At 59.6% G+C, this 21,816-nt stretch overlaps 2 protein-coding genes across 5 annotated transcripts in view; one reads left to right on the top strand and one right to left on the bottom strand.

Annotated features, from left to right (window-relative positions):
- LOC119089899 (protein patched homolog 1-like) overlaps positions 1-12,879 on the top strand; it is a 34,319-nt gene extending 21,440 nt beyond the window's left edge. The window contains 11 exon segments of the mRNA XM_037212704.1: positions 171-329; positions 2,500-2,595; positions 4,339-4,464; positions 5,303-5,415; positions 5,566-6,010; positions 6,012-6,087; positions 6,494-7,227; positions 8,416-8,558; positions 10,551-10,701; positions 10,756-10,911; positions 12,844-12,879. Coding sequence (XP_037068599.1) covers positions 171-329; positions 2,500-2,595; positions 4,339-4,464; positions 5,303-5,415; positions 5,566-6,010; positions 6,012-6,087; positions 6,494-7,227; positions 8,416-8,558; positions 10,551-10,701; positions 10,756-10,911; positions 12,844-12,879 — 2,235 coding nt within the window.
- A 494-nt stretch (positions 12,880-13,373) lies between these two features.
- On the bottom strand, positions 13,374-20,997 carry LOC119090570 (plasminogen receptor (KT)). 4 transcript variants are annotated; one of them, XM_037213399.1, is made up of 6 exons: positions 20,920-20,997; positions 19,606-19,706; positions 19,193-19,323; positions 18,541-18,650; positions 17,134-17,245; positions 13,374-13,465 (listed from the first exon to the last, which is right to left on the bottom strand). In XM_037213399.1, the coding sequence occupies exons 2-6, from the start codon at positions 19,684-19,686 to the stop codon at positions 13,447-13,449; spliced, it is 453 nt and encodes a 150-aa protein (XP_037069294.1). In that variant the 5' UTR covers positions 19,687-19,706; positions 20,920-20,997; the 3' UTR covers positions 13,374-13,446. The 4 variants fall into 4 exon arrangements, with proteins under 4 accessions (XP_037069294.1, XP_037069291.1, XP_037069292.1 ...); XM_037213396.1 differs by lacking the exon at positions 13,374-13,465 and having other exon boundaries at positions 15,832-17,245; XM_037213397.1 differs by lacking the exon at positions 13,374-13,465 and having other exon boundaries at positions 15,832-17,245; positions 20,939-20,987.
- Between the last annotated feature and the right edge of the window lie 819 nt (positions 20,998-21,816).

The following is a 21,816-nucleotide window of genomic DNA, read 5'->3' as shown; positions in this document are numbered from 1 at the left end:
CGTTGACTCATCCTTTCTCACCGCCGGGCGTGAATTCTTCCTCTCTCACCGCCGGGCGCTCTCTCGTCTTCTCTCACCGCCGGGCGTTGACTCCTGCTCCCTCGCTGCCGCGTGTTGACTCTTGCTCTCGCGCTGCCGCGTGTTGACTCGTCCTCTCTCACCTCCGGCAGCTGATGTACGGCTTCCTGTCGCTGGTGCGCTGGTCGGAGCCGGTGCGATCGCAGGGCGGGCTGGGCGCCGCCGGCGTCCTGCTGGTCACCCTGTCGGTGATGGCCGGCCTCGGCCTCTGCGGCCTGGCCGGCATCCCCTCCAACGCCTCCACTACGCAGGTGAGACCGCGCTCCGGCACGGACCGGCCGGGAAGGTGGCCACCCTGCTCGCGGCCCGCCACGTCCGCTGGGTGTGGCTGCCCGCGCTGACGTGCTCTGTTGACCGTCGCGGGATTATCGTGCTCGCGTGTGTCAGGACTTAGAATAGCTCGGCAGCGCACCGCTGTCCCTCGAGGTGGGTGGTGCCTGGGAGGAGGACGCTGCAGCACGAGATTCTCCAGCCAGGCGGCCGCCACGGCTGCTGGGACCGGCCGCCCAGCCCGGCGTGGCCCGCGGCGCGCCGCCGCCTGCTTACGACGCTAATGACGGCGGCTGTTACATGAATCGTAAAGTAACCAAATCACCATCATCGCCAGCTCCATCAAGCCAGAAACCATTCAGGGCATCTGCCACATACACGAAGGCGCCACGTTGCGGTTGAGTGCGGCCGGAACAGACCGCCCGGGTGGCGATGTAGTTGAAGCAGAGAGCTGCATGGTCTATGTCACAGGCAGCCCACGCGAACGCTGTGGGCGCAGTGCGGCCTCGGTGCCACCGGTCCGACAAGCGGCGCTGACCGTTGCGTCGAGAGGCGTGCCCTCCGCTCCCTCCGTCCGTCCTCCGACACATGACGAGCCCGCATCTAGACCGAATCCCATCTGCTGCCGGCGGGATCAGCCGGGCACTAATGCTCAGTGCCTCATAACGTATCCGCTTCGGATCGCCAGTGCATCAGCGGCGCCACTGACGGCGCGCTGGCCGTGTGGGGCGGTGTAATGGCAGTGCCGCCGCCGCGGCGGTGGCAGCGGCGGCCGGACCGGGCCGCGCCGGGCCGCGCCGGGCCGCACCGCACCGCACCGCACCGCTCCGGTGTGAGGCCGGCCGGCCGCCGTGTCTGCCGGCAGTTGGCGGCGGTAATGTCCGACCAGCTTGGTGGCTGGTCGGAGCGCCGCCGCCGGCCGGCAGCGGGCTGGTTGGAGCGAGCGAGCCCCAGACGGCCGGCCGGCGGGCGGCGGCCGCGATGTCCCGCGCTCCGAGCCCAGCCCGTCCGTGTGGCCAGTGCTGGGACCTCGGCTCCCCTAAACGTTGGGCATCTGTCACTCCACGCCTGTCGTCTTTTGATCGTTAGCATTGGTGCCACGGCTTTTCGTGTGTCGCCAGCACACGCAGCGATTACGCGGACACGTGGTGACTTCCGACCGCCGACCTTCATAGTAGCGTGATTCCGAGCGGTATTCGCCGCGGACAGCGCATCTGGCTTCCCATCAGGGCATCGGGCGCCCACTGAAGCGCCGTTTCCAGTAGGGCCATGTCCGTCTTGCTCGACTCAGCCTTATCTTCGCCGAACTGTCCATGCGCTGACGAGAGAGCGCTGGCTAATTGGCTGTAATTGGCTCACCGGCGGCTAACGAGCTCGTGTCACCACATTTAACAGGGAGATGAGACAAAGAGAAACGGCCTACATAAAACATCCAGGCAGAAAGACGCAAAGTCCACCCACATAAACAACACTACAGAGACATCGGAGTAAGATGAACGTCCACCGAACGGCGTCATCGTTCTCAGGCGCATCATTAACAAAAGTCTGGGGATGTTGAATTAGGACCATGAAACCTGATACGTAAAGCATGGCCTTCTTGAGAAGTACACTTCGTGGAACACTCCGCAGTAGTGAGACCCGGACGGCTGGCTCTGCGCCTGCCATTGGCCCTGCGTGGTGGGGGTCTTCTTAATGCGGCCCGGTCACGAACAGGTGACTGATGTAACCAGCCCGAAACAAGCCATCACGGTCTGAGACGGCGCCATCCCTCGAGCGCTACCCAACCTTGAGGGTGCTTTGAGGAAGGGGGGGGGGGGGCGGCCCCATTCCCGCCCGTCCGGCGCTGGTTCAACTGGCTTGACCTGACCTGACCTGACCTGACTTGCCCGACGCTCAGCCCGGCCTCACCTATCGTCCGCCCTGCGCTGGTTCAACTAGCACAGTCTGACCTGATCTGGTCAGACCCCGTCTTCACTCACCGCCGACCCCAGCTCACGCTGCGTCACTGCCCCAGCCTGACCTGACGACGCCTGCCGCGCCAGCCCGCGCACAGCAGCGTCCGTAACACGGCACCGGTGACCCGGCACGCGGAGCTGTGGCGCGCGCCGGCAGTGACCGCAGCGAGCTGACCCGACCCTCGCTGACCGGCAGATCATACCGTTCCTGGCGCTCGGTCTGGGCGTGGATGACATGTTCCTGATGGCGCTGACCTACTCCGAGTCGGACTTCAGCAACACGCCGCCGCAGGTGAGTTCCCTGCCCGCCCATCCGCCGCCCCCCGCCCTTCCGGCGACTACCCTTCCCTCTCCCTCGGCTGAAGGTTAAGGCGTATTGCGGAGATGCCGCGGCCTAAGTGCGCATATCCCGTATATGTCGAATGATCGGTGCCTTGCGTCGTCCAGCCGCCGGTACTGAGGCAGCGCCGAGTCCAGCTCTGCCACCGGCACTGCGGCAGTGCCGAGCCCAGCCCCATTGGTCCGGTACTGCGGCAGCGCCGAGCCCAGCCCCGCCGCCGGTACCGCGGCCTCGCCGGGCTCGATGTGCCCGCCGGACAGCCGCGGCGCGTCCCAGATGCAATCAGGTGTCGCTGGAATCTGGCCGCCGCGCCGATCCGCCCGATCTGTCGCGCCGGCCGCTAGGGGGGCGAGGGGGGGGGGGGGCACGCGCCCGGCCGGCGGACCGGCAGGCCGGCAGGCTGTTTATTGGCCCGGCCGGGCGGCGGCGGGGAGGGGTCAGCCGCCTGGGTGGTCTCCGCGCCGGCTGTCGTGCCGCTGACGATCCGCTGGCTGCTGGCGCGGCGTGTCAGGCTGGTGGGCCGGTCTCGCCAGCGCAGGCCGTTCGCCGGCTCGGTGCGCGCTCAGCGGGCCGTCCTCTGTTATACGCTGAGAGGAAACCTGGCATGGTGGCTGACCATCTGCATTGTCAGGTGCACTGGTCTTTATAACGTCGACGTTAGTTTAAAGCGATTGTAAAGACATATCTGAAATGTGTCTTGGAAGCGTGTGTATGAAGTTCTTGTTAGGTTAGCACACGAAGAAAACCATGCACTTTATGCACATCAACTGATGGTCGACTTCATCGTTGGACTGCTAAACACTCAAAACAGTACCGGAATGAGTATATGCCATTTTATAAGGATTGAAACAACACCGGTTAAAAGAAACACCGTGACATTGGAAAACGGTCTTGTAAACGTGGCATCTCTGATAGTTCTGTGGGCATCGATCATGTGAAAGTGGTAAGGGACCAGAATGTTTGAACAGTCCTGTTGTTTGCTGTTTTGTCGGTTGGCGCCTCCCCTTGCGGCGACTCCTTGCCTCCGAGCCGGGCGCGCATATTTCGCACACCGCCGGCGGCTGCCGGGGCACCCCTTGTCCGCTGCGAGCGCCCGACTCCGTTAACGTCTTGATTAGCACATTCCGTGGGACGGAGGGACGGCGCGGCGGCGGCGGCGGCGGCGCAAACGGGCCGGCGGCCGCGCCTGTTTGTCGGCCGTGACTGGCGGCGTCCCAGGGCTGGGTCAACACATGGCTCGACTGCCCCGACGCCGCCCGGGCCGTCCTCCGCGCCGCGCCGGCAGGGGGCGCCCTTCTGGCCTTCCAAGCCGCGCCGTCCGGGGACGGCGGGGGGGGGGGGGGGGGGCGCCGCGCGCCGCGAAAAATGCTCGCCGTCTGGGCGACGTCAGTGTAATTCACTGCGGGTGTCAATATCGGCCGGCGGTGGGTGGTCGGCCCGGCCCGCCGCCGGTGACCGGCCCGCCCCTCGCCGCCGCACACAATGGCGCGCTGACGACGCCGAGCGGCGGTAACGCGCCGTCGGACGGCCGACCGGGCCGCCAGTGGCTTCATCACAACCGCGCCGCTACTGTTGGCCGGTTTTTGTGCCTCTTCGGAGGCGAACAATGGCGGCGTTTTTCTGTTTTGTGTCTGGTTATGCGCTGCAGCGGATGAGACGTGACGTCAGAGGCTGACTCCGATGACGCTGTTGCAGGAGCACGTCGGGGAGGTGCTGAAGCGGGCCGGCGTCAGCGTGCTGCTGACGTCCCTCTGCAACGTCATGGCCTTCATGTCGGCCGCCATCTTGCCCATCCCAGCGCTGCGGTACTTTTCGCTTCAGGTAATCGGTCGGGCCTCGGCTAGCGGAGGGAGATAAAAAAACAACGTGAAGGACGCGGCGTCCTGCCACCTCGATCAGCAAAAAAGATAGCCAGATTACATGCGCTCGGGGGTGAGACACGGTCCGCCGGTGTAATTACCATGTCATCGCCACTTCTGATGGGCGTGTCAGACAGCGAACACATCGCAGGAGAACTGCCAGACCCCCTTGAACTGATCTTGTTTGGTGAGCGTGTCTGCCGGCGTTCAGACCTCTTTATAACGCTGAACACAGTGAAGTGATAGGAGCTGTGCACAAATCCAAAGTTGTGGATCTCGAGAACAAAAGTCTTCCTTAAATCGATCCATATATATATATATATATATATATATATATATATATATATATATATATATATATATATGTATATTCATATATGCATACATATACATATATACACACAGATCCATATATATATATATATATATATATATATATGTATATTCATATATGCATACATATACATATATGCACACAGATCCATATATATATATATATATGTATATATATATATATATATATATATATATATATATATATGGATCTGTGTGTATATATGTATATGTATGCATATATGAATATACATATATATATAGTAGGTAACCACTTGTGCTTACCTACTCCCTCTGCTTAACGGACACGGAGCATGTTCACTGCACCTAGTGTAACATAAGTTAAACATGTTGGTGTAGCATGCGATTCTGCACACCGTGGACAGATGCTGCGTTTTTAGCCAGACTTTTCGAGACGAATGGTCAGCTAACCATCGGCGAATGACATCAACGTGTGCCGTTGGCAGGCGGGCGTCCTGATCGCCTTCAACGTGCTCTCCATCCTGCTGATCTTCCCGGCCATGATGAGTCTGGACCTGCGGCGGCGGCGGGGGCGCGTGTATGACGTCATCTGCTGCTGGTCCGAGGCGCCGCCTCAGGAGGGGCCGACCGTCGAGCCGTCCCCGCCGCCACCGCCGCCACCGCCGCCTGTTCCGCCGGCCGCCTCGCCGGCCGCTCGCCCCGCCCCGGCCCCGCCGCGCGACTCCAGCGAGCTGGCGACGTGCCCGAGTCAGAGTGCGTCGGCGGCGAGCCGGCTGGCGTCGGCCGAGTCGCTGGACTCGGTGGGCTCGCGCGGTCCGCTGGTGGCGACGCGGGGCCGGCCGCCGCTGGCCGGCGCGCTGTTCTGCGCGGAGGGGCGCGGCCAGTGCGGCCGGCTCGGCCTGCGCCGGCTGGTGCGCCGCCACTACGCCGGCTGGCTGGTGCGCCGGCCGGTGCGGCTGGCCGTGCTGGCCGCCTCGCTGGCGGCAGCCGGCGCCGCCGTCTGGGGTGTCTGTCAGCTGCGTGACGGCCTCGACCTCACCGACGTCGTGCCGCGCCGCTCCGACGAGTTCGCCTTCCTCGACGCACAGCGGCGCTACTTCGGCTTCTTTGAGATGGTGGCTGTGACGCAGGGCAACCTCGAGTACCCGACCAACCAGCGCCTGCTCCACGAGTACCACCAGGCCTTCACGCGAGGTGCCGAACATCGTGAAGAACGATGACGGCGGCCTGCCCGACTTCTGGCTAGGCATGTTTAGGGACTGGCTGCTCGGTGAGTGTGTTCTTCTGATGGGGGCTGGGCTGCTCGGAGTGTCAGACCGCCGTCTGCCCGTCCGCTGGGGCAGTTCCCGAAGGCCTGTGCTGCCTTCTGATGGTCGATGCATACGCAGATTGTGGATCAGATCAGATCAGATCAGATCAGCTCGGATCAGAGTTTAGGCACCGTGACACAGTCCGGGCCATTAACTAACAGTCTGCCCGAACCCCTGCAAATGTATACTTGCTGCCGAGCCTGACATTTCTTCCTGCATTGTCCCTCGTCCAACACCAGAAGAATGATGATGACGTGACGCCGGGGACGTGGTACGGTGGGAGCCGCCCTGGTCACCGCCGCCCTGGCACAGCGCCTCCGAGATGTGGCACCGGTCAGCCACTAACCCGTCCCGCTCTGGCGGCAGGCCTGCAACGGGCGTTCGACCGCGACTGGGCGCTGGGCCTGATCGACCGCGAGCGCTGGTCCCGCAACGCGTCCGACGAGGCCGTGCTGGCCTTCAAGCTGCTCGTGCAGACCGGCCGCGTCGACTACCCGATCGACAAGTCGCTGCTGCCGCACGTGCGCCTCGTCGAGGACGGCATCATCAACCCCAAGGCCTTCTACAACTACCTGACGGCGTGGGCGTCCAACGACGCGCTGGCGTACAGCGCCAGCCGCGCCCAGCTGCGCCCCGAGCCCCGGCAGTGGCTGCACGTGGCCTCCGACGTCGAGCTGAAGATCCCCAAGTCGCAGTCGCTGGTGTACGCGCAGCTGCCGTTCGCGCTCAGCGGCCTCTCCAGCACGGAGAGCATCGTGGAGACGATCGAGCAGGTGCGCCGCATCTGCCGCCGGTTCGAGGCGCGCGGCCTGCCGAACTTTCCCAGCGGCGTGCCGTTCACGTACTGGGAGCAGTACGTGAGCCTGCGCTTCTTCCTGGCGCTGGCGCTGCTCTGCGTGTTCGTGGCCGTGTTCGTGGTCATCTCGGTGGTGCTGATGAACGTGTGGGCGGCCGGCGTGGTGGTGTTCGTCATCGGGCTGACGGTGCTGCAGCTACTGGGCGTCATGGGCTTCCTTGGCCTACGGCTGAGTGCCGTGCCTGCCGTCATCGTCGTCATGGCGGCCGGACTCGGCGTCCAGTTCACCGTCCACATACTGCTGGTGAGTCCCCAGTTCACCGTCCACATACTGCTGGTGAGTCCCCAGTCAACCGTCCACGTGCCGCTACAGCGGCCCCGGTCCGCTGGAGACGTGGCCTGTCTGACTCCGAGATACTACCGCCGACGGGCGGCGCTGGAGGCTTGGTGGCATGCCAGACATGCTGGCAATGGTACGCGACACGCTAGACTGCGCTGTGTATGTGACCAATTCACCTGTTTGCGAATGCCAGCCCCCCGATGGTCGTTCGAATTACAGCTGTCGTCCGTCGGTAACTATACCGTGTTTTGCGCGTGTTAACGCCAATTGCACAGCTTAGTTTCTCTAAAAGCTTCGTCCGCGCCGCCTTGAGGGTGCTCCTCCTTTCATTGGTCACTCCCGTCAGTTCTAAAGTGCGTAGATCTGTTGGATCTGCCGGCCGTGATGCCGGCTCTTCTGGCGGCCGGGTCCCTGACGTCGTCCCCCGCCGCCGAGACCTGCGGCGCGCCCCGCCCGCTCCCCGGAGCAAGCGATCGGCCCGCCCGCTCCCCGGCTCAAGCGATCGGCCCGCCCGCTCCCCGGAGCAAGCGATCGCCCCGCCCGCTCCCCGGCGCAGCGATCGGCCCGCCCGCTCCCCGGCGCAGCGATCGGCCCGCCCGCTCCCCGGCGCAGCGATCGGCCCACCCGCTCCCCGGCGCAAGCGATCGGCCCACCCGCTCCCCGGTGCAAGCGATCGGCCCACCCGCTCCCCGGCGCAGCGATCGGCCCGCCCGCTCCCCGGCGCAAGCGATCGGCCCACCCGCTCCCCGGCGCAGCGATCGGCCCGCCCGCTCCCCGGCGCAAGCGATCGGCCCACCCGCGGCGGCGCCCAGATACCATCTCCTGCCCGGCCCGACACTTTGTCGCCGACAAAAACGAGCTGAGCGCGGCCGGCCGGCGATTTGACGGCGGCGACCCCTGCGACACGCGGCCCGGCCGCCCTGAAAGGCTTTTCGTGTATGGGGGTCCGGTCCGTGACGGGTCGTGACGGAGCTGATGGCCGCTAGGGTGGAGCGGAGCACGGACCAGGCCCGAGGCGGCGCCCTTCGTGCGACGGCGCGGCGCATGTCGCTGCCGTGTGACATCGCTTGTCTCGTTCGTCTCGGCCCGGTGCTGGCGCGACGGCCGGGCGCGGGCCGGCGTGCAGGAGTGTCTGACCCGGGCCGTTTGCAGGGGTTCCTGACCAGCCTGGGCGACCGGGTGGCGCGGGTGCAGCGCAGTCTGGAGCTGATGTTCCAGCCGGTGTTCCATGGCGGTGTCTCCACGTTGCTGGGGGTGCTCATGCTGGCCTTCTCCGACTTCGACTTCATAATCAGGTGAGCGGCGGCGCGCTGACGGCGGCGTCGGCCCGGCCGCGGCCTGCCGTTGTTCGGTCGGCACGGGACGCGGGCCAATATCAAACGCGCCGACCTTTTTGCCGCGGAAACCAAGCCGTCCGCGCAATTAACCGGGCCATGAATCACTGAAAGCGGATTATTGTATCGCGGGCCGGTGTTTTTTGCTCAGCTCGGAGCGCTGCTCGACGATTAAGCTCGCCGTGTACGTGTACGCCCCCTCCCCCTTCTCTCTGTTCGCATCGCGGTAGGGGGTGTCAAGGGCGCGAGCGGCGCTCATCGGCGCGGCTCCGGCCGCTCACCCCCATCTCCACCGGCACACGCGGCGTCTCGGACGGCAGCGCGCGGTCTTGCCAGGCCAGGCTGCGTTTGACGCGGGCAGCACCTGGAGGACTTCTCGGGTCGGTCGTCAGGTCCAAGACGCCGTAACCGTGCACTTCCGCTAGAAGGCCGGATCTCTGGCGGGACGGCTGCCTCTGGATCCTGTCTCCAGCAGCGTCTCGCCCTGCGCTGCGGGCGTTGCTGGGCTCGGACGCGGCGGTCGGCCGGCGCTGCGCGAGCTCCGCGCAGCTGCTGACGGCGCCCGACCGAACACGGCGGACGTACCGGTCTCGGCACCGTGGGCTGCCAGATGTTCAGTCGTGACCACTTGCGCGCCGGGCTCCTGGTTTTTGCGACCCCTTTTGCTAAGTGGTGGACTTTGGTCACTGAAGCAGCGCGCTTCTGGTATTCGGACGGCATCGAGCAAAAACGGCCGGTGTCCCGGCGCTCGCGGTGCTTCTTCGACCACTTCGCTGTTCAGCGGAACGTTCCGTTCGTTTCCGCGGTGGTCCCATGGATGTGCGTTGTCCGGTCACGAACTGAGCCTGGGGCCGCTGTGCAGGCCTCCGGCACAGCCCTCTGACCTCGCCTGACCTGGGGGACGTGCGCCAGGGTGACCTCTGTAGGTACACGGTGACGGCTCCGGTCATAAGCTACTGACTCTCAGCACCGCCGTGCCGCTCTCGGAGGCGTGTTTCCTTCCCCGGGGTCCCTGGCTCGGCGGGGGCCACATGAGCCGGGTGCCGGCTGCCAGGCCGCAGTCCTGTCTGAACGGCCGGGCCGCCGGCGTCCGGTCCGCGCCCTGACAGGATGGGGCGTGGGGTACGGCGACGTTTTTGTGGTCGTGTAGCTGAGTGGTGTAAGGGTCGCCACGGGTCAGCAAGAGAGGTCCGCGCTGCCATTTTGGACGTTGCATGTTAAGTGCCTTGTCTGGGCTCTCCCCTTTACGTCGTCTCTGGTGTCTCCCCGTCTGGTCTCGTTCCATCCCCACAAATGCATCTGATCTCGAGACACTGGGTCTAGCCTTTCCGTTGGCGGGACGAGCCTGTGCTGGCCGCTGACCGGTCGCACTCCTCGGCCGGTGCCGCCGTCCGTGTCCCCGGGCAGCCCGCTCCTCCATTCAAAACGCGGCGCCCGAGCTAATGTAAATCCGGCCGGGAGGCTGCAGCCGCCACCGACCACCCACCGCGCCGGGCACGCCCCAATAACGGCCGCGCGGAGCACGCACCAATAACGCCAGCGGCGTACGGACGCGGCGCCGCTGCCGTCACTGGAGGCGGCTGCTGAGAGCCGGCCGGCCGGCGCGGTGCCGGCGGCGGCGGACGATCCGGCGGCGGCGGCGGCGGCCATTGTGTCGGCCGGTCATCAATACCGGCCCTGTCGCGCGGCACGCACCCACCGCGCCGTAAATTAGCGTTGCGCGGACGCAGCCGGCGGGCGACAGCGGGCGGCCCTGTCTGTCGACCGCCAGCCGGGTCGGCTCTGCGACGTTCCCATCAGCGTCCGCGTCTGTCCGCTGCCTCCGCGTGTGTCCCTGTCACGGCCCTGCTGCTCGTCGCGTCGCCCCCCCCCCCCCATCTGTATCTTGTGAGCGGCCTGCCGCCGGGTGTGGACGCCCGACAGCTCCCCTGACCGCCACCCCGTCCGTTGCAGGTATTTTTTCTGCGTGCTGGCGTCACTGGTGCTGCTGGGCCTGGTGAACGGGCTGGTGCTGCTGCCGGTGCTGCTGTGCTGGCTGGGGCCGCCGGCCGAGGTGCGGCCGGCCGGTGGCGGGGACGTGCTGGCGGCGCCCAGCCCGCAGCCGTCGCCGCCGCGCGTGCGCGGGCCGCGCGTCTACCGCTCCTCCTCGCTGGCCAAGCCGGCGGCCAAGCGTCTGAAGCCGGCGCCGAGCCGCCTCAGCCTGAGCACCATCTCGGAGGAGTCGTCCGGCTCGCAGGCGTCGGCGGGTCGCGCCGGCCGGCACACGCACGACATCGTGGTCGAGCCACAGGTGGTGGTGGAGACGTGCTGCCCGGCCGGCGGCCTCACCGCCACCGTCACCGCCACCACCCACGTCAAGGTGGAGGTGCACGCGCCGCCGGCCAGCACCGTCGCCGCCGCGGTGCCCAGGCCGGCCCGCTGTCGGCCGCCGGACGCCACTGCGCAGTGTTCAAAGTAGGGCGCCGCGTCCGCCGCCGCCCGCCAGCCGAACAGTATTGGCCGCGCCCGCCGGGCCGGCCCCAGCTCAGACACCGCTCCTCTGGAATCGTACCTCCCCGGCTTGTTATTTATTAGTGTTCCGGTTATTTATTCTGTGCCCCGGTGCGTGACCTCTGCTGCGCCCGGTCTGGGACGACCAGCAGTCGGGGCCTGTGTTGTGCTAGGTCTGGGACGACCAGCAGTCGCCCGCCCACTCAATCCTTTTGTTGTTGCGTGTATATACATATGCGAATTGTTGTATTAGTGCCGATGTGACTTTGTATAAAAATGCGATGCAAGAGCACAACTTCTTTCGATGGATGTACGCGCACGGTTGTTTTGCGCGCAACGCTTCTGATCAGACGCAGTGGAGCTGATCTTCCTGTCTGGCCTTGTGCAATCCCCTGCAAGAACACTTCATCTCGTGGCATTCAGTGAACTCCGGTCGTTGGCGGGCACGGCGTGCGCCGGGCGGCTGATGGTCGTCCGATGTGGCCGCTCGTGTCCCCCGGCCCGCTCGCACCTCCATTAAGGTGCCCACGGCGTCTGCACAGAACGCTAACGTCGATTGATCAAAGCAGCGTCATTGGAAACGCTCCCTGGTGCGCTCGTGCTATTGGGGTTCGACGGCGCACTCGAGGGCTTGGGTCGTTGAGCGTCAAAATTTCCCGCAACGGGTTCAGCGAGGACATGAAGCTCCTGGCCAGCAGCCACGCTCAGTTCCCACGCCAAACCGCGGTGGGGTCGACGCTTTCCCTGCTGAGCTGCGTTGTCCCTCAGGTAGTACACTGGGATCTTCATAAACACCATGTGCCAAGAGCTATCTCGAGTTTCTGACACTAGCAGTTACAAAACTGTTCGAAGCGAGGTCAACCTTCCCACCAGGGCCCGTTGAAAACAGACCCCACTCGAGCGGTGGTTCGCCACCGTCGTCTCGCACGATGAGGCGACCCAAGAAGTTGCGATGCATTTTCGTCGTCTGACGTTTGTTTGCCGTCGTCTGGCGTTTTATCTGTCGATTTCCGTTCTGAGCACGGCCACTGAGGGTTTAGGCCACTTCCGTCCAGAACCGAAGTGATACGGCGGATAGCGCAGTACTACTGTGGGGTTATTGCAAGAGGCAGGCAATAGTATGCATGCCATGATACGGTGCAAGCACGCCACTTCTGCACATGAATGGCATTTATGTTGAAAGCTGCAGCCGAAACATTCCTCCGTTTTTCGAATCTTGGGAGGCGCTGCTGCCCGTTAAGCAGAGCGTTGTGTCCAGTACAGTCCGGTACAGCGACACCAACGATGGTGTGCAAGCAATCAAGCGCGCCGCGTACACCTGGTGGCAGAATGATGTACTTGAACATAGGTGGCGCTACCATCCGCTGTCAAACGGTTTAGTTCCCCGGGCGTCCGGGAGAGCGGCCCGACTCTGTTGGAACGCCTCAGCTGACGGCGTCTCCGCACTGCGCACACGAAAGCTGATATGGTGCCCGGTACCAGCTAACCCGTGGGAATCGGCGAGCAGGTGCATGACGAGTATTTGTCAGCGGCTGGATGTAGCTCGGACCTGAGTGGTGGCTGGAAGAATGGGTCAAACAGATGCCATCAGTGGATGCCTGCGGGCCTGGCACAGTGTCAGCTGGAGGCGGGATCGCCGCCGACACTGCCGACAGTTCGCCGCGGGACGGCCAGAGCGACCCCTCCCCCTCCGTGCTGGCACGCCCTCGCGTCGGCCGCTGGCCTGCACAGCGGCCCCGCAGTCCGCCGCCCACAGCGGATATCAGGCGTCGTGCTCACCGAACTGAAGTAGCCGTCGGTGTTCTGCCCGCGTAAACGGCACACGTTCAGAGAAACAGATACGGATGAAACAAAACTGTGCCTGTGGCCAGACCTCACCAGCGCCACAGGAGTGTCGGCAGTACCTTCCCAAGGATAGCTATGTGGCGTTTCAGAACCTTATACAACAATGTTGACGGCCGTAGATTTGATTACTACAGGAAGTTCGTCGGGTTGTGCGTTCTCAAGGACCAAGTGTTCAAGCTCATTGGCAGCAGTAGTTCACTGCTGTATTGTACACAGCTGCAAACATCTTTGTGCGAATTGCTTTCGGTCACTCCCCTACAGGTTTCATCTGCCTTACCGACCGCGGTACAGTGCACGCTCTATCCCCCGCGCACCTACATCACACACATGCACACAAGCATGCGCGGCTAGAACGCACGCCTCCAGTCCCGTCTGGCACGGCAGCAGCGGCAGCGGCGGCGGCGGCGACGGCGGGGGCGGTGACGCGATGCCGGCCGCAGCGACCCGTGACGTCAGCCGACGCCGCGCTGGGGCGGCCGGTCGCCGGCTCTGGGCGGCGGTCCGCTCCAAATGCTCAGCTGCGGGACCGGACCCTGTAACAGCACGATCACCGGGCGGCAGATGACGGCCGACATACTGAGGCGGACGCAACGCAACGCGTCACTGCTGCGCTAACCACCAGGTGGCAGCACGCGGGCGGCGCGCGCTGAAATGGCGCTGGCGAGCCATGCACGGAAATCTCACTCGAAATGAACCTTAAGCAAGGCAAATATATATATATATATATATATATATATATATATATATATATATATATATATATATATATATATTGCCTTGCTTAAGGTTCATTTCGAGTGAGATTTCCGTACATGGCTAGCCAGCGCCATTTATATATATATATATATATATATATATATTATATATATATATATATATATATATATATATATATATATATATATATATATATATATATATATATATATATATATATAGTCCCTTGTCCATGAGAAGCAGGGTCGTTGGAGGGCTTTACCATCTCCTCAGCGTAATGTCAGAAACGTGCCGTACAGTGGTATCAGGGTTCACACTACTCCCGCCCTGCTATGCTGACCTGCCATGATGCCTCCAGCGTCCTCTGTCAGGATCTGACTACCCCAGCTCGATGGGAGGTGGACCGGCCGTCAGCCCAGGTACGCTCCATGCAAGCCCGAGCCCGGCTGGCAGGGATAGTTCACACACGCCACCAGCGCAGGCCGGCAGGGTGAGCGGAGGGAGCGGGTCACAGAGGGACACCAAGCCAACCACGCAAGCGCGTCTAGCGCGAGCGTCGTCACGGCTCGGGCACAATGGGCATGCAGCCACACCCCACCAGGCCCGCATGCAGAGAAGACGGTCAACGTCTGGGACGCGGCGCGCCACGGAGGCACACAGACAACATGCAGGTAAGCATGGCATGCCACTGGAGCAAGAGTCCGCGCGTTCTCGGGAAGGGCGGCACGGGTTGCAGCGCACCCCCGGCGGCCATGACCAGAGCCTATGCATGGGAGCAAATAGAGCGAGTACGCCCGCCTCGGTTCAAGAGTTGATTCAGCTTAGTGTAAAACCAATGAATAAACACGTGCCAGGTCGCGAGGCCTCCTGATGAATGTTTCCTCTCGCCAGGCGCGGCAGAGCTATCGGCGGGTGGAGGGGCGCATTCGCCGAGCGGTTTCTGCTTCCGATATTCTTAGAAAAGCCTGCAATGACCGGGCCCCATCCTCAATTCTTAAGGCAAGGAACTTGCTACAAAAATGACTGTCCTTATAAAGTGTCCCGAAAGCATGCACTGATGTTAGAATGCATGCACAACACGCATCTCGCGGATTCTACCTCCATTCAAAACCACAGAACTCCACCAAGCTGCCGGTGCAACCTCTCGTTGACAAAAAGTGCAAAACTGCTGCCATCGAGCAAAAAAGTCGAGCTAATAACTGGTGGAGAGAGTTCGCCTACCTGAGGGTCGCGTGGTGACACTGGCTTCGGGACGGGCTTCTCAGTCAGTATGGCGCAGCACAGGTCTTCACCGGCAGCAACCACACGGCCGGCTTCGTGGGTGGAGACAAGAACAAACACGACACAGGAACAAGGAATACAGCGGTCTCCATCAGGTTCCAGCGCAGTGATTTTGCAGCTTAACCCTCGCCCTGATTTGCTGCTTTTCTTATCGCGGGCTGATAGCGGGGATAGTTGATGTACCCCCCCTCCCCAGCGTTTCCAAAGTAATGAAGATGGAGCTTAGCGGAAAACATCACTCGAATGGTTTTAACAAGATCGTGCAATCTGTACCCGTTTGTTTGTTGTCAAGTTGATAATTGACCTCATGGCACATTAAACGTAGTTTTCCAGAAAGCCGTGCTTTTCCACTTCATGCTATACTTATGAGACTACACCTTGTGACGACACGCAACTTGAGCAGGCATGTTCAGGCATGTTAAACAGGCCTGCATGTTTTGGATACACATTTATGATAAATAGCTCCGTTAATGTAACAATGTTGGCCCGCCGCGCGCTTTCCGCAGCATCTTCGGTTGCCACCAGCCCGCCCGCTAAGACCCTGGACCAACGTGCAGTCTAAAACCGCCGCTGCTCCGAAACCAGTAAAGCTGGAAACACGTTTGTGGTCTTGAAGTACGCGCAACGAATGTCGGACAGGCTCCTGAAAATTTCGGCGCGACTGAAAAATATGCCGGAGAGGTATTCTTAAAAAAACCTTAGGGTGGGGTTGCATCTATCCACCCCCCCCCCCCCCCCCCTACCTTATCAGGCCGAGGGTTAACAGGGGGACAGGGTGGACAGGACAGGACAGGGGACGCCTTTAAGCTGTCGAGAACACGAGGCGACATCCGGATTGAAACGAAACAACTTCCGCCTGGACACGAACACGGGCAGCGACACGCGCGGCTAGACAACCCAGTATCCTCGACTGGCGATATATTTCAGTCTGGCAGAGCTACGCTCCTCTACACGTGGTCGGCACCACAACCGTTACCCGACGACGCGTCAACGCAGCACGGTCTCATCGAGTTTGTGAGTGTTTGTATTGCTTTACCTCTACCGTTCAGAGCCAGAACTCAGTACCAGGTATGCTCTTATTGTAAGATACTACTAATATATCCACACGCATATAGGACCCACTCGTAACCTTTGTCCCGCAACAACACGCATTTGAGCTATCCAACCAGAGTAACAGGTTCTAAATAAACTTCAGAATAATCCACGCCGCATGGCTGAAGGGCATCATGTGCAGACGTGCGATGTAAGGCAGCTACTTCGACAATCCCACCTCAATGCTCCAACATGAATTGGTAAAAATTCGAATCCAACGACAAAAGGCTTCTAAAAAAGCGACCAACATCCGCTGCAGATGGAAGCAACCAGCCTGCCTTGAACAACCCGGCCGTGACGACCGTACACGTCAACAATTTGCAGTCAAACGACCTCTGAGCATTAAAAATAAGTAGTCGTTAGACCGAGCCAATACAAGGCCACAACAGCGCGCCAACCGCACACATGCGGCTGGGCTGTACCTCATATTATGCCTCCGCGCCAGTCAGCTGGATGGGTTAGTCAGATCAGGCCTCCCGAACAGCCATCGGCGACGCACGCTCACACGGGATATAAGCTCACAACTTGAGACCCCGCTTAGCCTGCTCAACGGCTGAACAGTCGCAGCCCCCACGAATGACGAACACATCCGTACAAAGCACGCGACAAGAAAGCATGCTCGCTCGCACGCACGCACGCACGCGTGGAGGCGCAGTGAGACCCGCCGCCTATCCAAACCGACCTTTCCATGCGCCGTCAACAGAAGCCACCGAAGCACGCCGCGACCTCGCGTCCCGGCCGTCGTGGGGGCCAGAGCGGTGGCGACGGTGTTGGCGGCGCGGGTCGGGACCGGCGTCGCTAGGGCCGGACTTGCGGGGACGGACAAGGGCGGAGCGGCAGATGCAGACGGAGACACAGACCCAGACGGACGCAGGCAGACACGCGACATCACAAGGCACGGTCCTGGACACACGAGGCCCGGCGGACCGCCCACCCGCGCCAGCCTCGGCCGGCTGGTCACGCTCCGAGCGGCGGCCAAGGCAGGCAGTGGTTCGGCGGCCGGCCACCAGGCAGCGGCAGGACGCCCTAGCGCGCCCCGCGGACGCCACAGACTACGGGCCGGGAGCGAGCGCCGGGTTACAGGTACGTGTCGCGCGTCTTGCGCGAGTACCTTTTCTCGTCTTTGATCTTCTGGCGGGCGGCGTCGATGAGTGAGGCGGTGGGCACACCGGAAGGCGGCTCCACCAGCTCGGGCTCCGACTGCAGGATGCTCTCCGCCTCGGCTGCGGAGAGGGCGGGACATCAGGGCTGCCGGCGCGCGGCAGGCCGAGAGGACGGACCAGGCATCAGGGTCAGCAGTACGCCACATGGACGCGCTGGATCAGAGGCAGGCATCCCACGGGCAGCAACATGACGGGTGTACACGATGGAGGAGGAACGGAGACATAGCAGGGGAAATTAAATCAGCTACAGTTACTCAGTGATACATCAACCCAAGACAGAGGTGGTAGTGGAATCTCAGGTTATTGCGACATACTGCATACATCATATCCCAAAAAGCTACACACTGCGAAATAGAGTCGACAGCCCCAAGACAATGAAACCTCCTTCGCGGCTTTCATGCGTGCATGGCTGCTTCAGCACTGCCTGCTGCAATCCCCGATGACGACCGATGCGGGAATGGTGAAACACAGCAGAAAGCGTATGTCGCTGCGAGTCATCAACTATGGTCATCAGTAAACCATCAGAACAATCAGAAATCTGCCTCTACAGCTGGCACTTAGAGCTCCTTCAGCAGGCTGCAAGGGCGGTACAGCATACTGTTTATAAATCAAGCTTAACAGACACTGACCACTATTTTATTCGTTCCGCATGCATAAAAATCTAAAGCAGAAAAGTAAAATGCTCTGTGCTTGGGTCATATCTAAGAATCATAGGGTGATATATCAGAGGGTGCACATCACCTTCTGGGCCTTGAATCTCGTGCACACACAAACAAAGCACGTTAAATTTCTTTTGATATCTACATCTTCCAAGTTAATGACGGTTTTGTCCATCTGTCCGGCCGGTAAGACCCTAAAGATGCCAAGGCCAAAATCGATTGCAATGGAGGAGAGAAGTGAATGCAAAAGAGGACAGATGAGATCACAGCCGCGGAATCGGCAAAGTCTATACCAGATGACTCCAGTCTATTCCCGGGGTTCAGATATATGCGTTTCAACAGGACAACGACAAAGTGCTTGGAAAACGCCTTCAAAACCATCTTTCACTTTCGCAAGACTACCTCACGCCATACCGGCGCCATGCGGCAACACAGAAGTGTGGTATGGCAGCGTGCCATGTGGCGAAGCGGCTCTTTTAGTCGTGTTGAGTCACAGCTACATCCGCAGCTCTGCCGGATATTGAGCTACACCGCCCTCCGCACGAGCTGCTGGCTGGAGCCGGAGCTGCTGGCGACAGTTTCCGAGCGGCAGGGCAGACGCCGGCGGCCAGGCGAGGACCCGCCCAAACGGGGAGGTCTGCTGAGAGGGCAGCACCAGCGACCCGAGCTACCTCACCAGCAGACGCAGTGACTCACCTCTGATGCGGGTCAGCTTGGTGCCGTACGCCAAGTCGGCCTGGTACCCCACGATGAACGCCAGCGGGAAGAACGGGAACAGCGCCGTCCGGTTCTTGGTGCGTCGGGCCCTGCACCACACGCAGTCGTTACGTTCTCGCTGACATCACTGGGTACGGCAGTCGCGTCGAGCGCGCATCACACAGGACAGTGGCGTCGAGCGCGCGCATCACACTGGACGGCAGCACTGAGCGCGTGCAGCACACAGGACAGTAGCGTTGAGCACGTGCAGCACGCAGGACAGCAGCGCTGAGCGCATGCAGCACAGGACAGCAGTGCTGAGCGCGCGCATCACGCTGGACGGCAGCGCTGAGCGCGTGCAGCACAGGACAGCTGTGCCGAGCGCGCGCATCACATTGCACAGCAGTGCTGAGCACGTGCAGCACACAAGACAGCAGTGCTGAGCGCGTGCAGCACGCAGGACAGCAGCGTTGAGCACGTGCATCACGCAGGACAGCAGCGTTGAGCGCGTGCAGCACACGGGGCGGCAGCGTCGAGCGGTCTTGCTGCACGCAAGCAGCATAACCGTCTGCTGATGGCGCAGAAGTGCGCTAACACGGAAAACTCGCGACACAACACTCTGGCTATGATGGGAATAACATGCAGTTCTTACGCTGCCACAGCTCCGACAAAGCCGACCACGTAGAATGTCGCCCACCAGTAGAACATCTCTCGTGCCCGGGCCAGTTCCATTGCCTGCATCCTCCGCCGCATCTGATCCTGCATGTGGATCTGCCGCTCCAGCTACCATGGTAAAAGGATCAAAGTTTGGATTAATGGTTTGTAGTCTGTCTGCATTTGCTATACTACATCAGCATTGTTGGCAACACAAATTGTAGTGAGGAGTGCACTGATAACAATTCCATGAGCATAATGAAAACTTGGAGCTCCCTTGGAGAACAATGGCATGCCACTGTAAATAGTATACAAAGGTTTGCAGTAATTTTCAACACATTCATTTCTCTATATCACATTATGTCTGTCAAGCCATTGCTCTAACATCCATTTCAACCCACAAATGCTTACCTGAACACCTTGCATCTCAATCATGAACTTCTTGTGTTTATTGAAGTTCTCCTCCATTGCTTTGCCCATTATGTTACCCATGGCTGGCAGCTATATGAAAACTGAAAAAATGTAATGTCATGAAGATGTCAACAACCTTATCACCTCAGTAACTTGGACTCAATCATTGGTTTGCTTCCTCTAGGCATTCAATGCCAATAGCATGGTCTGCTGTTCTGTTCATTTACCTCAATCAGTAAAATGTTCTTAGATATCCTACTGATAACATTTTGCCAAAACATCAGCATGCAGCTATCTCCAATTTATTACCAATTCTGGCTCAGACTGTGGAAACTTGGAAAGACTGATTCTCCTCTACAAGAGCCAAAACAAATTATTTGGACTTACTCTACAGTTCTAGATGAATCAGTTCAGTGCATGTAAGTGCATCAATGACAACCACAAACAGGCATGAGAAATTTGGAGCCAAATGTACAATGTGCTTTTGTTCATTAAACATATCTTAAGCAATACCTGTGTTGAGAAATGCATGCAAGATCTAAGAACACCTTACTTTTGCAGCACTAAATTTCCTCTTCTTTTCAGTTTGCCCACATCCATCCTGAATACAACACTTTTGCATGCAAAGGTATTATCATTTGAATAGTAATGGTGTGCCTGCCACACACAAAATAATGCTTACCCATTATCTTCTAGATTTTAAAAAGACACAGGGCTCAGAATGTGGTTTATTTCTTTAAATTCATTTGATAAATCATTCAAAAGCTTAAGAAACTACAGCAGGGTATCTAGATCAGATTATCTTGAACAGGTACCTGCATGCCATGCCATCAAGAAGTAGTAAATGTTGAATATTTGGTTTCCATTAAAGGCATAAAGTCAACTCATTGGGCACACAGGTACATCTTGAAACACATCATTAAATAGAACAAAAAAAAAACAACAAATGCATGGTTAAGCCTCAGTCTGCCAAAATCTTGGCAAATTTAAATGACCCTACAAATGAAAGTCATCAAAATACATATTGGGGCAGACTTCCACAATTTGGGGTAAAAATTGCCACATAGGAGACTCTTACACTATCTTAGAGCAACTCATGTTGCCCTAGGATTCAAATGGTTAGAATATGCTGAGAAAAGGTCAAGGTTCAGGCTCCCCAAACATTTTCACATCCAGTCATGGTTTGCAGATCGGGTTGAACCAAGACACCCAAGAGACAAATTGCTTCTATAACCACCAAACTGCGGTTACACTGCAGATTCATCTCAACCACACTTAAAATTGTCCCTATTTCGTCTCTACCCTCCCAATCACCTGAACAAGAGGTACAAACCACACGCCCCCACAGCTGGCTTGTTCCCGTCAGTATTGGGGGCCACAGGGAAGTGTAGCTTTTGCATTTGCTAGTAGTGGCCTCATCTTGACGTCATTGGAAGGCTGTCGCGGGGCATTGTAACTTTAATATAACTCAGTGCCCATTTGCAACCATTGTCAAGTGAGGGATTGACCCGGGGATGAGGTCTCACAAAATGAGCTGGGGGGAGGGGGGAGGGGCTGAGCAGTGAAGAATTACCCATTCTAGCCCCAAAATATGCCAACAAGCAGGTTTTCCACTAGATTTGGCCTACTTTCTTCCCTAACTTGGATGGGCTGGAAGGCCACGCCGCTGGGTTGACCGCTTTAGCCGGGTTGGCCGCGACTACCGTGTCCTTTACATGTTAGAAGCCTACGAATCCTGACAATGTATTACTGCCAATAGTAAAACTATTTTGTAGACAGCGGATGGACTTCTGATCCAGCTGAGATGCAGTGTCCTGGTCTGCCCTTCCTGGTGCGTGTGGGGGGGGGGGGGGGGCAGACCATACCCAAGTTAGCCGCTTCCGGAGTGAAACGTTCAGGCCTACCGTTTGTTAGAGGGGAGAGTGCAGAGCCCGCGTCTGCCGCTGCGGGTAAGTAAATTGCGGCGCCTGGGTCTGCAACTGCTGGAGGAAGTGGGTGAAGATCTCGGTTCTGCCGCTGCTGGATGAGAATGTGTCACTCGGATCTGCTTCTATGTACTTCCTAAATCCGTCTCTGATGGGAAAGGAGAGTACGGCACCCAGGTCCCCTAAGACCTGACCACTCGATCACAGAACCTGTCATGCCGTTATGAAAAGTCCTGTGTTGCCATACCGCTACCGTTCGTGCTGCTGAGAGATCAGCGCCTGTGGC

This window comes from Pollicipes pollicipes, unplaced genomic scaffold, assembly GCF_011947565.3.
Source record: "Pollicipes pollicipes isolate AB1234 unplaced genomic scaffold, Ppol_2.1 Scaffold_3087;HRSCAF=3621_pilon_pilon_pilon, whole genome shotgun sequence".
In the NCBI taxonomy this organism is placed as follows: Eukaryota; Metazoa; Arthropoda; class Thecostraca; order Pollicipedomorpha; family Pollicipedidae; genus Pollicipes; species Pollicipes pollicipes.
This window is presented reverse-complemented; position numbering and strand designations above follow the sequence as displayed.

What these genes read in the sequence shown, in the direction of transcription:
- LOC119090570 (XM_037213396.1), bottom strand. Translation starts at nt 19,686, where the DNA reads ATGGGTAACATAATGGGCAAAGCAATGGAGGAGAACTTCAATAAACAC. An exon ending in TTGAGATGCAAGGTGTTCAG is followed by an intron (nt 19,324 to 19,605) that starts GTAAGCATTTGT and finishes TTACCATGGTAG; the next exon opens with CTGGAGCGGCAGATCCACAT. An exon ending in CAAGCTGACCCGCATCAGAG is followed by an intron (nt 17,246 to 18,540) that starts GTGAGTCACTGC and finishes CCCTCTCCGCAG; the next exon opens with CCGAGGCGGAGAGCATCCTG.